We start from the raw sequence: 14,755 nt of genomic DNA on the forward strand, positions 1-14,755 counted from the left end.
GGATTATTTTGTGTCAGTTGACATGAGGTAGGATGAAGGTTTGGAATAGAAAGAAACCCAGAAGAGGGGTTTGGACTTCTATTGGCTGTATGGTGCAGCTTATATAACCATCATGACTTTTGGGTTACAAGAAGAACTATTTTCCTGGTTGAAATCTCTTTGTGGGAAACTCCTCTCAGTGTAAATGCGGGCCAACTCTGTGTTTCCCTGGGATGATAGAGGCTTTCCTCTCATATCACATTACAATTCCCACCCCAGTCATAGTCATGTGTTACAGCTTGAAATGACCGAAAGCACCATAACCTAGGGGACCTGTGCTCTGTCTCCAATGGCTGTAGGATTGGTTGCCTTACACTTGGAGACTCTGTTTCTTCATCTCTAAAATGGTATTATATTAGATCATGGTTTGTAATCATCATCTGAGGAATTCTTGTTAAAATGAAATTCTAAATTGAAGCATTCATACATCAAGTGAACAAAATGAAATCTAGTTGAAGTGGAGGAGTGGGCAGGGGTAGAAATCTCACCTGAAAAAAAAAAAAAAAGAAATCTCACATCTGGACATCTCTTCCTTACTTTACATCCCCTAAGGAAGATAGGTAGAGTAGAGTTTGATAACCAGTAGGCTTGATGGTTGCTTCAGCTCTAGCTGTCTCCTTATACAGAAAAGAATGAATGCCATTTCTCAGCCAACTAAGAACAATAGTAATTTAAGGAAAGATTACTTTTTGAGGTGGGAGATGAAAGGTGAAAAGGAAGCCCACATTTATGGAGGCCTTATTAAGTGCCAGACACAAAGCTAAGAACTTTCCTGGAGTGCCTCAGTTGGTGAAATGTCTGCCTTGGGCTCAGGTCATGATCCCAGGGTACTGGGAACCAGCCCTGTGTTGGGTTCCCTGCTCCATGGGGAGTTTGCTTCTCCCTCTCCTTGTCTCCCTCCCCCCAGCTCCTGCTCTCTATTTCTCCCTCTTTCTCAAATAAATAAAATTAAAAAAAAAAAGAAAAAAGAAAAAAACTTTCCTTAACTTTTCTAAGGGCTCTGTGGACTTGGTTCTATGCCCAGTGGAGGGAGCACCTGAAGCTCAGAGGTATGTGGCTCAATGTAACAATTTTAGCATGTGGCAGGGCTGCATTCCAATCATCAGCCATGGAGGTGGGGGGTAGAAAGTAGGCACCTGGGCAGCCTGAGGGGCTCAGCGGTTTAGCGCCACCTTCAGCCCGGGGCCTGATCCTGGAGACCAGGGATCAAGTCCCACGTCGGGCTCCCTGCATGGAGCCTGCTTCTTCCTCTGCCTGTGTCTCTGCCTCTCTCCTTCTATCTCTCATTAATAAATAAATAAAATCTTAAAAAAAAAGAGAGAGAGAAAGCAGGCATCTTAGTAAAGGAAATACAGGTTTGGGTTCAGGAAAGTGCCATGGGATATTTTGAATGGAGAGACATCTGTACAGATATCTTTTTGCTTTCAGATGTAAACTTGTTATTCTTTTTATTTAGTGTGATATGGGAGACTCCGAAAAGATGCTTCAGCCTGAGGATGTGCCTTTAATTCAGGGTCTAAGTTTTTCCCTGCTTGGTTACCTACACTCACAGCCCTAGCCTAGAGAGCTGGCAAGACACTGTTAATTAGCCACCCCCCAAGCTTCTTTTAGTGCTCTAGGGATCAATATGTGGCATTGTCCTATTTCTGAATTACTAACATGCATTCCTATCATTTCCCAAGAGTTTTAGGGAAAACAATCTCATCGGTTAGAACCCTTGGCATGAATTAAGTGTGCAAGATATTGGACAATTTTTGGAGGGAAGAAAAAAATTACATGGGGATTTTGATTTCATTATCATTATGCTAATGACTGTCGTTGGTTTTGAGGCAATGTGATACAGTGGCTAGACAGACATAGAATGCCAAGTTCACAGCAATAACAATATTGCTAACAAAACACCATTTAGTAAGTGCTACAGATAATTTTATGTGTCAACTTGACTGGACCATAGAGTGCTCAGCTATTTGGTTAAACATTATTTCTGCGTGTGTCTGTGGGGGGCATTTCTGGATATTAAATTTGAATTGGTAGACTGCCCTCAGCAAATGTGGGTGGGTCCCATTCAATCTATTGAAGACTTGGATAGAATAAATGTCTGAGTAAGAAAGAATTCTTTCCCTTTACCTGTTTTCTAGCCAGGACATTGGCTTCACTGGCTTCCTCTTACACTCAGACTGAACCTGGCTCTCCTGGTTCTCAGGTGTTTGGACTCAGACTGGAACTACATATCCAGCTCTCCTGAGTCTTCAGCTTGCAGATGGTGGGACTTCTCAGCCTCCATGATTGCTTGAGCCAATTCCTTATAATTAATCATATATATGCAGATATGTGATATATGTATCTCCTACTGATTTGTTTCTCTGGAGAACCCTAAATACAGTGAGTGATGACTGCCTAGTAGGCGCTGCACTAACATGCTGCACATAACATCCTATTCAATACGATCCTCCGCAATCTTATAAATTTGGTCTGGTTAGTTCTGTTCTGCAGATGAGGCTTACAGCAGCTAAGTAACTTCAACAAGGCCATATAGCCTAAGGGGGGGGGGGTCAGTGAATTTATCTGTGTTAAATGGGGATAATGACACCTTGAAAGACTGTCAGGGGGATTCAATGAGGTGATAGGTGTGAATTATTTGGAACAGGGTAGAAGGCACGGTAGGGACTCAGAAATAGCTTTTGCTATTTCATTTTTACTGTGTTACAAAATTGAGAGGATTTGCAGCTCGTGAAATAGATGTAATTCCTCCAATGTAATATATCAGTAACATCTGAATTTGATCATTTGTTCATCTCCATTAAGCTCCAATGATATTTCATGTTATCCTGGGGAAAGATGTGATTACTGTGACATTTAAAATTCTGCACAGCCCAGAAAGAGGGAGGAGGAACACTCCTGGAAACAAGGGAAAACCCTGGTTAGATTGTCATTAGACAACTCCAGGCTGCTGTACTTTAGGAAGCTGAACAGCTGCAAAGGTCACCAGGAGGTGCTTTGTTTCCCAAAAGGTGTTTGGTATTTACTTTCACTCAAGCATGTTCCTTCTGCTCTGATAACCATTGTCATCTTCCATTACAATAAAAGATGTCAGAGGGATTTTTACAGGCATATGGCATTAATTTAGATTTCCCTCTGCAGTCGTAAGAGGGTTTGCAAAAATGAAAACAAAACAAAACAAAGCCCCACTCAGCCATTCATCAATTCATATTTATTGGACAGGGATCATGTACCACACAGCCAGGAGGACAGGATCTCCATTTCGAAATCCGTGGAATGCGCACGCTCTTTGCAGGGTGCTGGCTCCGGTGGTGCTTCACTCTCAATTTCCTCTCCGGTGTTTGGGAAACAGGTCAGAGGACTGTGCAGATTTCCTTGGAAAATATAACAATATCAGCCACATTTTCTTTTCATCGTAATGTTGCTGGGGATTATAACAGCGCTTTCTAGCTGCCAGAGCCTGTTCATGTCCATTCCATGGCTTGCCACAATCCAGTGAGGTAGGCTGGGCAGGTTCGGCTATTTCTTTGTCGTTAGGGGTGAGGGAACCGAAGCTCAGAGATTTTGAGCCAGTTGACCAGGGTCTAAGCCGGAGAAGGGGGCGAGTCTGTGAAAGCTCCTTCCATTCTTATTCCTTGCCCATCTGTCCTTCACACCTTGGGAGCCTTAAAACAATCTGATGATGTTGTTATCTTGCATGTAATCTTTCCATTCCTCATCCTTATCTTTAGGATAATGTCCAAACTTCTTGACATGCTTCTAAGGTCTTTTGAGATCTGGCCATGCTCACTTCTTTAGTGAAGTGCTCACAGTGCCCCTACCCTGTTGTCTACCCCCCAAACTATGCTCTGGCTGTATTGGACCCCACTATATCACACTCTCTTCTCATCTCCCTGCCATTACTTGGGAAGCTGCCTTACCTTCCCATTCTCCCACATACCTGCCTAATACTTGCAAATTACTGAAATCTCCTTGTAGACATAACTCCCTCCCAGAAACCGGTCCTGATCTCTCTTACCTGTGTTAGATGCCTCCACTATGTGTATCTGTCACACCCTCTTCCTCCCCTCTGCTGGATCTATTCGTCTGCCTCTCCTGCTGGGCTGTAAGCTCTGTGAGAGTGAGGACTGTGCACATCCCATCGATGGGCAGCACCTGTGCCCCTAGAGGGCAGGCAGGCAGGCAGGCAGGCAGGCAAGAATTCTCCATCATGGAATGAATAGTTTGTCTATTCATTCTGATGATATTTTTCAGTTAGCAGATCTCCTCTTGCACAAAAATCAGGAATCTCTAGATTACTCCTTATGCTGGTTATCCTCCATTTGCTCCCTCAGCCCCAGGAAGAAGAGGAGCCTAGTGGGATGCCTCCCTGGGCATCATTTGCTGGGTGTTTTGGGCTGGCTTCCTTCCAGCAATGGGAAGCATCCCCAGCAGAAGGGAGGATGGGAGGAGAGCAGGGTCAGGACACAGCCTCTTCCTTTCTGCCCTTTCTTGCTGTGATATGATGTTCTGATAGTAGCTGCATCCCTGTACCCCTGCAGCCTTCTCCACAGTCCAGTTCTCAGGTGTCTCTGGCAACATTTTGTCTTCCCTTATCCCTCAGCCCTAAAGATGGAAATGGCTTCTAGCTGTTGCTGGTTTCTGGGCACTTCATCATCACTGCCTGTTTTCTGAATCCTCACCAAATATCTATAAGCAGTGCCTTCAGTTGGACCATCTGTGGTGGCTTCTATGTTCTGTCAGGTTTCTGATAAAGAATTCTACTTGGTACAGGTAAGATTATGATTTTCAAATTCTCTGGGATGGTTTCTGGCCATTTTAGATTTTTGGAGGTAACTCTCAAGACAGCTTCAAATTGCTGCCTTATTATACAGACATAGATAGGAATTTCCAGAAGGCTTGCAATAAAATTTTCTGTCTCTGCCAAACTTTCAGCATTTCCTCTATGAGCATCAGTAGGCGTCTTTAGATCTCAGAAGTCATATTGTTTGAAGCAGATTTGGTGTCTGTATATCTATACAACTCAGTGATATGGGAGAGCTCTGCCCTCTGTTAGGAATGGCTCTGTGGTGCTCCCAAAATTCAGTGTCACTTCTTGTCATTTGACTTAGGTAAAGGTTCTCTTGTAAAGGCTACATCCACAGTCACACAATGTTGGTTAGATGGTAGGGACACTGGTGTGAAGTAAGTTGTAGATGCCATGGGTTTAAGCATCAGGTTTTCCTTTAAGATCCTGTGATCTCATAATTTCTTTTTAATAGAGCAGAAGTTGTATTCTCTAAGAAGAATGTACGAATGGACTGAATTGTGATTTCAGGATATCTGGGATCTACTATAAGTAGGAGAAGGCAGAGCCATTTTCAGATCTGACATACCTTGGCTTAGAATCCAAAACTGAATCACTCTGTAGTCTAGGCCAACCTTAGCAGAACCTGAGGTGCAGGAAAACTGTATGTGTACAACTGTTATCTAGGTGAAATGTAGTAAAACTGGACTTAGACAAGTAAATATTTGAAAATCACCTATCTGACAAAGGACTTGCCTCTAGAATGTATAAAGAACTCTCAAAACTCAGTAGCAAGAGAATAAACAACTCAGTTTTTAAAATGGGCAAAAGACTTCAACAGACATCTCATCAAAGAGGATATACAGATGAAAGATAAGCACAGGAAATAGTGTTCAACATTATTCGCCATGAGGGGCATGCGAATTTAAACCATGTTCAGACACTACTACATATCCATGAGAAGGGCTAAAATAAAATAATCACAACACCAAGTTCAAGAAGGACATGGCGCAACTGGAACCCTCACATAGCACATGGGAATGTAAAATGGTACAGCCAACTTAGGAAATAGCTTGGAAGTTTCTTGAAAAGATGGGTAGACATGAAAATGTCCCCCCAAAGGTGCTCATGCCTTAATTCCCAGATCCTGTGACAGCACTACTTTCAAAGGCAAAAAAGGATTTGCAATTTGCAATGTGATTAGGGTCAGGACTTTGAAATGATGATGTTATCCAAGAATATCTGGGTAAGCTCAGTCTAATCACATGAGTCCTTGAAAGCATAGAATTTCTTGTTGGGTCAGAGAGAGGTGTGATATAAATAGGACACAACAGGCTCTTGCTGGTTTTGAAGGTGGAGAAAAGGGGCTTCAAGGGGAACTCCCCAGGGAGTAGGGAGCCTAACATGTGGCTTGATTCCATGACCCTGAGATCATTACCTGCACTGAAATTAAGAGTTGGATGCTTAACTGACTGAGCCACCCAGGCATCCCCAAGGGGTTCTTTTCTAGAGCTTCCAGAAAGGAATGCAGCCCTGCTAATAGCTTGGATTTAGCCTGCTAAGACCCATGCTGGGCTTCTGACCTATAAAACTGTGAGATAATAATGCATTGGTACTGTTTAAGCCATTAAATTTGTAGTGATTTGTTATGGCAGCAATATAAAACTATTACATCACATGGTCAAGCAATGCTGCTTCCAGGTACCTCTAGAGAAGTAGATACTTATGTTTACACAAAAACCAAGACACAAATTTTAGATCATGTTTTTTTTTTAAACCATAATTGAAAAACAAACACCAATATATGAATGTTTATAGCAGCTCTATTTGAGATAACCCAAACTTAGAAGCAAACCAAATGTCTGTCAATGCGTGGATAGATAAACAAACTGTGGTACTTCCCTACAGTGGAATGCTCATGGGTAGTGAACATGACCAAACTACTGGTATATGTCACAGACTGGATGACTCTCGAAGGCTGAGTGAGAGAAGCCAGTCTCAGAATGTTATACACTGGATGACTATTCACATATCCTCAAAAAGACAAAACTGTGGTTATGGAGAATGGAGCCGTGATTGCCAGAATATTCAATGTGTCTAAGAGAGGATGGCAGGAGGGAGTTTGTGCAGTGATAAAACTTCTATACCTTCATTATGGCGTTGCTCAAATCTATCTACATGTGTGTTAAAAATTCATAGAACTGTATAGCCCCCCAAGAAAGTCAATTCCCTGTATGATTATTTTTAAAATATTAAATAAACCCAAACTATTACAACCTAATAACAAAAGGAAAAACTGAAATAAAACTTATTGGCTGACACAGCTTTCTGCTTTGTGGTATAGGAATTTCCAGTCCTAGGGAATGGACCATGCGCATAGCTGGGAGAGGAGACAGTCACTTTTTTTTCTTTGTGCCCTGGGCGCCCCTCAACATCTAACAGTGGAAGCAGTTCTAGCTGGGGTTCTGGAGACTTACCCAAGATTTTCTTTCCTCCATGAAAGGAGGGATTGGCTTACAGAAGCTCTATAGTCCTTCAGAGTGGGGGACTCATTTCAGCTTCTTGCCACTAGTACAGGTTCACCTACCACCCTGGCTTGCCCAGGACAGAGGAGGGGTTCCCAGTTTGTGGGACCTCTAGTTTTAAAACCAGGAAAGTCCCAGGGTAAATCAGGACTAGTTGGTAACCCTAAAATGACTTGGGAAAGTCATATAACTTATCTGAGCCTCCTTCTTTTTTCATATATGAAATAGAAAGAATGGTTACCCTGACTACTTTACCAGGTATTGTGAGATGCTAACTTTAAATTGTAACATCTATGTAAGTGTGAGTAAGTTTGGTGACATTATTATTAACCACCACCACAACAACAAAAACTATGGGATTTAGGAGCAGTCTTAAAATGTGCAAAAAGGGGAGGTGTTACTAAAGGAGATCATGCAGTTGGAAGATATGTGTATGTGTGCCTGATTGTAAGCATTGTTGAGGTTGCAGTTTCAATTTTGTAACTATCAAAATATATGTACCCAAGAATGTAACTTTTGTTTTTGGCAGCCTGTTACCTGGGAGGTTTTAGTTACCTGGATCCCATGACAGGCCAGGGAAATTATTTTCAACATTGTTATATTGTAGAATCACCAGGAGATCTTTAACAGACAGGTGCCTGGATCCTACTCCCAGAGATCCAGATATAATGGGTGTGGGGTTAGGCTAGGCTTTGTAATTTTAAAAATCTCCCTGAGTGATTCTAATGTGCAACTGTGAGCCTCTTGATATATCAGGGCTGGGCATTTGCTCATTTGTACTCACAGTCTAATGAGCTCATTCCATGAGAGAAGAGTCAGGTATGCCTCCAAGAGAGGTGACTTCTGATCTTCATAGGACAAGAACTCACATCTACAAAAAATGACCAGCAGTCACTCAAGGTAGTTAATACTGTGATTATGACTGTTTTTCTAATTTAAAGGGGTCAATTCTGGATCTGGGGGTGGGGGTATATTCATTTGCTAGGACTGCTGGAACAAAGTACCACAAACTGGTGGCTTAAACAACAGAAACGTACTATCTCACAGTGCTGGTGGCTAGAGGCAAGGGATTGTGGTGTTGGCAGAGCCACACTCCTTCTGAAGGCACCAGAAAACGTTCTATTCCAGGCCTCTCTCCTAGCTTCAGGTAGATTCTTGGCTTGTGGTCATATAATACACATATAACTTGGTCATATAACACCACCAATTTCCAGCTGATGTTCTCCCTGTATACAATTGTTTTTGTTGTTGTTTCCACAATAATCAATATAATTATGAAGAATACAGGTCAGGTCTCATTCATACCATAGACCAAATATTCATTCTTCCAGCCCCATAACATGACAAATTTTCACTAGACTGTATACAGAGTTTTAAAGGAAAATTCTCCTAGGAAATATAAGGGAAAATAAATATAATCAAATCAGATATACTTTTTTCCCCACATACATAATATTACTAACATTTATTTTTTCTTATAAGAGACGTGTACTGTAGAAAATCTTTGACGTGCAGAAAAATATAATGAATAAAATAATTATCACTAATAATGTCATCTAACATTTTCCTAAGGTTCTTATAGTATTTATATATAAAATACTGTTGGTATCATACTGTATACAGAATTCTATTTTATTTTGTTTTCATTTACTGTTATATTGGGATACTTTTCCTGAGTCATTAAATATTATTAAACATTTTCCATCATGTTAGATACCATATTTTGTTTAGACATTCTCCTACTTTGAGGCATAAAAGTATTATTATTTTAAATAATGCTTCAGGAAAACTTTCAATGTAAGATTTTTTTTGGTAAAAAATTGTGATCAATTTTAAGGATAAATTCATAGTAGAACTACAGGGTCAAAATATATGAATATTTTTAAGGCTCTCAACAGATATTCCAAGAATGCTTTCCAGGAAGTTTATAGTGATTTATATGCCCTGAGAATACTTGAGAAAATTTAATGTTATGTATCCTAACATAGAATATTATTGTGTTTTTAAAATACTTTCTTAAAAAAAGTCATATCTTAGGTAAGTTCTCAAGTAAGTGATCAATAATTCTAAGGAAGCCTTATATCACAGGATGGGGAGTTTGTTTCCAATCTCCTTGAAATTGGCAGGAAAGAAAACACTGGAAAAGACTATTGAGGGAGTTTGGATTGTCTACTAAAGCCTTAAAGATTCACTTCACAGAGAAAATAATACAGAATTATGTGCCCTGGATCATTTACATTTGACTCTTGTCAATGTGGGGGTAAAATAATTTGATCTCCTTCAAGTATTTTCTGTTAGCATTTTTAGGAATAGCTTTTAAAATCATTCTGATTGAATTAAATAATTTTTCCAAAAGGACATTTTGTTTTAATTTGTTAAGGCATTTCATCTTTAACTCAATTTTAGGGTTGGGATGATCCAGGAACAAGGAAATTTAACACTCTATTTCATTGATTCTAAGACACCCATTTTTTCATTTAAATGTCTTTGAAACTAGGATGTATAACACACTTTTTGTACCCCAGATCCTTCTACCACTTTTTTCCTCCTCTACCATTCTTTTTTTTTTTAATTTTTATTTATTTATGATAGTCATACAGAGAGAGAGGCAGAGACACAGGCAGAGGGAGAAGCAGGCTCCATGCACTGGGAACCCGGCGTGGGATTCGATCGCGAGTCTCCAGGATTGCGCCCTGGGCCAAAGGCAGGCGCTAAATAGCTGCGCCACCCAGGGATCCCCATCCTCTACCATTCTTGTGAACATTAGCCTGTGGGCTTTCACTTCTGATACCCAGCACCTGCATCTCTTTGTTGGAGGGCTGTAGGAAACTATTTTTCTATACAGAACTAGAAGTGCCTGGAAATGTACATCTCCCTCCTATGCCTCCCATGCTAAACCAATGACAGATGGTACAGGGAGATAAATACTGCGCACTCCCTGGCCTCTGACTTGCACAACTGAGATAGGATTTACCTTTTCTCCAGAATCACCTGTGGGGCTGAATTTACATGCCCTCCAAATCCCTATAGTGGGTTTTGCTAGACATCACACACTTGTGGGGGTTTCCCCCCTCCTTTTATGTTCATCTTATTTCTCTATTTCCCTACTGTTTCTTCTTCCTAATTCACAGACTTCCTCATCTCAGGGGAACTGAACATCTTACAAGATATGTTCTGTTGGCCAGGCAATCATAACGATACAGTCATCTTTGCCCATGCATGCATAGGCTTGGTTGTTTCTCCTATGGCATGAATGAACCATTACACCTTCACTTTTCAGTGAATAGAGCATTTAAGGACTATTTAAGGAAGGAATGTGCATCTTGATTGCTGTCAAAAAATCTTGTACTGAATCCTTTTGAAGAGATAAAAAGTGCCAGCATCAAAACTGCAGAATAGATGTCAAAGACTAGGGAGAAAATCCTAAAGACAGGAGTGGACCATTCCTTTAAGAAATGCTTCATTTTGATCATAGAAAGGATGTTATTGTGAAAACATGTGGGTAACAACTGTGATTCAAAAAGGAGATTCAGAAGAGTTCCATTCTGAATATCCAGAAGTTTTAGAAATATCACAATTTATTTGTGTTTCATTTTCCTTTCTATATATACATGATAAAAATCTATGTTCAAACAGCTCTTAGATTTATTTAAAGGGGACATAGAACAAAAATTCTATTCTACTAGCAAATACTATGTCATATTTTAATGCCTCTTTTTTTTTTCATTTTTAGTGATCCATAAAATAATGGCAAGTCTTAGGATGGATAGAGACTTAAGTTTGATGAAATAATAGTCAAGAATATGCTACTTGAAACAGAAGGAATATAATCAATGAACAATCTTGACAATTTTGAGAAAACAGATTATTTCACAGACTTCTCATCTTCTTTGATTCACAGTAGGAGATCCATTGGTGAGTGAGGACCATCAGTTGGTTCATATTCTTGAAGTTTTGCAACTTTAGTCTACTAAATATTTCATGTTCTTCCAAAGTGTGTATATGTGTATACATGTGGTACATATATGAACATGAGGTATGTACAAATACACTTATATACACACACATTTCTTTCATATTTTTCTTCAATGGAGCACTTTTACCATTGAGAGAAGTAATTCATGCATTTGGTTTACTGCCAGTTTTTTATTTTATTTATTTTTGTAGGGATCACAAAACTATATATAACTCATGTGATTCCCCGTACAAAAATAAAACAGCCAGCATTAGATTAAATGTATTGATTACTTCCCTGAATGGTAAAACTGCTCAGTATAGAGAAATAGGATCTGCCTACCAACATCATTCCATATTCCATTCAAATAAATATTTGACCTGGACTGCCTATAAGCCAAGGTAAGTCTATTATCCACCCCATTTGTTTTGTTTTCCTGTTTTCCCTTCCTGTATTTTGCTGATGAAAGATGGATTTCTCCATTGTGAAACAGCAACAGTCAAGCAATTCCAGAGGGGCTTAGTTATAGATGGGATAATTTCTGCACTTTCAGAGTACTGTGGCAACACATAGCTCCCTTGTGCCAAATCAATTCTTCAGCAACATGATTAATTAACCTATAAGAACAAAAGTTTGAATGCTATTGCCTTGAAATGCACTAACCTTGTATTTTGCTTTTAGGTTTTTTTCTACCCCTCCATGCCAAAATCATTCTGTTATATTTTTTCAAAACTTTGGGCAAATCAACAATGAGTATGTGCTTTACAATCCTTCCACTGCATTTATACTGAGAGTTCTTTGGCCAAATTGAGGCAACATACACTTTCTTCTTCAGCAAAATCCATTACGTTGTTCCAACATTAGCAGAACTAGCTAGTGTAGACAGGCTTAAACTCCTACCTCATTTTCTTTTTTCATTCACTTTGTCTTTCTCTGCTAGAAGTAGGAAACAGCTAAATGAGTTTTTGAAAACAATAAATTACTTTAAAAATGTATTCTGTAATCATTTATTGATTACTGTACCATGTCTTGTGGGAGGGATAAAAAAATAACATATGGACTTTGATTTACGAGGCTCAAAGCCTAGTAGGAGAGATACATGCCTCCTTTTGCTGCCCAAATTAATTGCAAATATAGTGTAATGAAGGCTTTATTAAAAGGTTTGCAGCTAGAGGGAGGATGGAGTGGGATTTGAGAGAGTGACTCCTCCTAGCTAACATTTCCCCCTCCAGGGTTCTAGATAAAAACACCCCAGTGCACCAAATAGACAAATAAGAGTTTGAGCCAGTCTTTTGTCTTCCCATTTTCCTCCCAATCATATCTGATCGACCTCCTCTACCTGTTGGTGGTAAGCAGGACAGCTGTAGTGAGAGAGACTCATTGGCTTTAACCAGAGTTCTGATTTCAATTACCACATGGAGAAAGAAAGCCCAAGAGAGTAGGTAGGACCAGATTTCAAGTCTTTAAGACTAGAGCAACCCAGTATATGGTATAAAAATAAATTAGTAAATAAATGTAGTAACACAGTGCACATCCGGACAGACAGGTCAGCAACTTCTCTTGGTGTGGAAGTCATTGGTGTACCATTCCCAAGTGGGAAGAGGGGCCAGAGGCATATGAAAAAATGTAGAGGTAGCATCCATAGAGTACTGGTGCTGGGCATGGGGAAGGCAGCATGTGCCAAGATTTTCAAGGAAGAGGTGAACAGAAAATGCACCTTGAAAGATAGTAAGGAATCTGATGAGGAAATGAGGCTGGAGAGAAGGTGGAAAGGGTCAGATAATGCCAGGTGCTAAGGGAACTACTGTAGCAAGGGTCCAAAAGAATTGGATATGTGCTTCAGAAAGATAATTTTGACATAAATGTGATGGGGTGGGCATATTGATGGGGACAGGTGTGCTAGAGAAGCAAGAAGGTACAGTGCCTACATTGCTGTTATCCAGGTAAATGGCAAAGAGCTGAAAACCAAATAGACAGTGTTTGCATGGAACATAGGAAAGGGAATATATTTAAGAATGTTCTAGAAGTAGTACCTGTCTTATTCTTTATTCCAGATTCTCCAAGTGTAGAAGTCATTGCCTGAGAGGGCAGAGGCAGAGGAAGGCCAAGATTCTTACTATAAAGGAGTTTCCTCCATGAGGAAGGAAACATCAGGAGTAGGGAATTAGTGACTTTGAACAACACTAACGTCAGCCAACTTGCAGTTCCCTCTGTTCTTTGGGGTCATTGCTAGACTCCAGGAGGTTTATCTAGTGCCAAGGTACTCTAAGTCTGGATGGCTTGATGCACTGTCCGAACTTGGTTTCACTGAGAGGCCATGTGGATTGAATGGAAAAAATCCTCACTCAGGTTCCTGCTACTCCTGTGAACCTTTTGGGTTCACAGAAACCAATCTGATCTTCCATGCTGGACTACATTGGACTAGAGGAAGCTCAGTGAAGATGTCCAAGGCTCCATCTGCCTAGACACACGATGCAGTCATTTCCATCCTAGGGACAGTTAGGAATGGTTCTCCTCTGCTTTCAAAACTAACAAATATAATTGGGGTTTTGCTTCTCTCAGAAAGTGGCCCAGGATGTGGAGCCCAGGCCCTTTCTCTGAGTTCCACCAATAATTGTGATCTTTCTTCCCTCCCACACCCATGAGAATTATTTCCTAGAAAGGAGTAGGAAAGCCTTACTCTTCCTCCTCATGTACACCCACAAAACTTTGATCTAAATCACAACTCCTTTCAGTTCCCTAAGGAACCAGACTTTTGAAACTCAAAAGAGCATGTGCTAATATCACACCCTTTTCTTGAGGCAAGAACATTAAATGGCCTAAAAGTTCAAATATGTGATAAAAAAGAGGGAGAAAGAAAATAAATGGGAAAAGCTTTGGTTAATTTCAGTTGAACTTCCTTTGTAGAAAATATAATCACATGGCGGCTAGGATCATGTCTGTTTTGCACTGCATCTCTAGTAGTTAGCAAAGTATCTGGCATCTAATAGCACTTAAGTTTTTAAGAATATAAATGAATACAAATGCATAAGAGTTAAACTGGAGACTAAGCCTTGGTTATGGAGAGTACATTATATATTCAATTTGGCAAATATGAATTGTACAGCTACTATGTGACAGCCACTGTGCGAAATCCTCCTTGATGGTGCTAGATCCTTCCCATAGTATGAACAAGGCAAAGAAATCCCTGCCTACATGGAGCGTCCTCTCAGTGTTAATAAGGAAGACAATAAACAAACAGATCATTAAAAATTGATAAGTAATGGAGAAGAAATAAACAAAGTGAAGTAACAGAGAATAATTTAGTGATGTGGGAGTAGGGGTTGGGGGGGAGTGGGCAATGAGAGCTATTAATCTGATTGCACTTTCACTCACACTATCCCGACCCCTGAAAGTAAAACTCAAACTTAAAAAATTAATGAAAGTAGTATTAGTTAAACATAAAGTCGT

At 40.0% G+C, this 14,755-nt stretch overlaps 1 protein-coding gene across 22 annotated transcripts in view; it reads right to left on the reverse strand.

Moving 5' to 3' along the window:
• STXBP4 (syntaxin binding protein 4) overlaps positions 1 to 14,755 on the reverse strand; it is a 213,793-nt gene that overhangs the window by 37,057 nt on the left and 161,981 nt on the right. For all 22 annotated transcript variants that reach the window (XR_013354387.1, XM_077852662.1, XM_077852663.1 and 19 more), the window contains one exon: positions 8,135 to 8,221. Coding sequence is in view for 21 of the 22 variants with exons in the window: in XM_077852662.1 (XP_077708788.1) it covers positions 8,135 to 8,221 (87 nt within the window). In the remaining variant the exon portion in view is untranslated. The remainder of the gene's footprint in view (positions 1 to 8,134; positions 8,222 to 14,755) is intronic.

The sequence above is a fragment of the Canis aureus genome, chromosome 16 (assembly GCF_053574225.1).
Source record: "Canis aureus isolate CA01 chromosome 16, VMU_Caureus_v.1.0, whole genome shotgun sequence".
Lineage (NCBI taxonomy): Eukaryota > Metazoa > Chordata > Mammalia > Carnivora > Canidae > Canis > Canis aureus.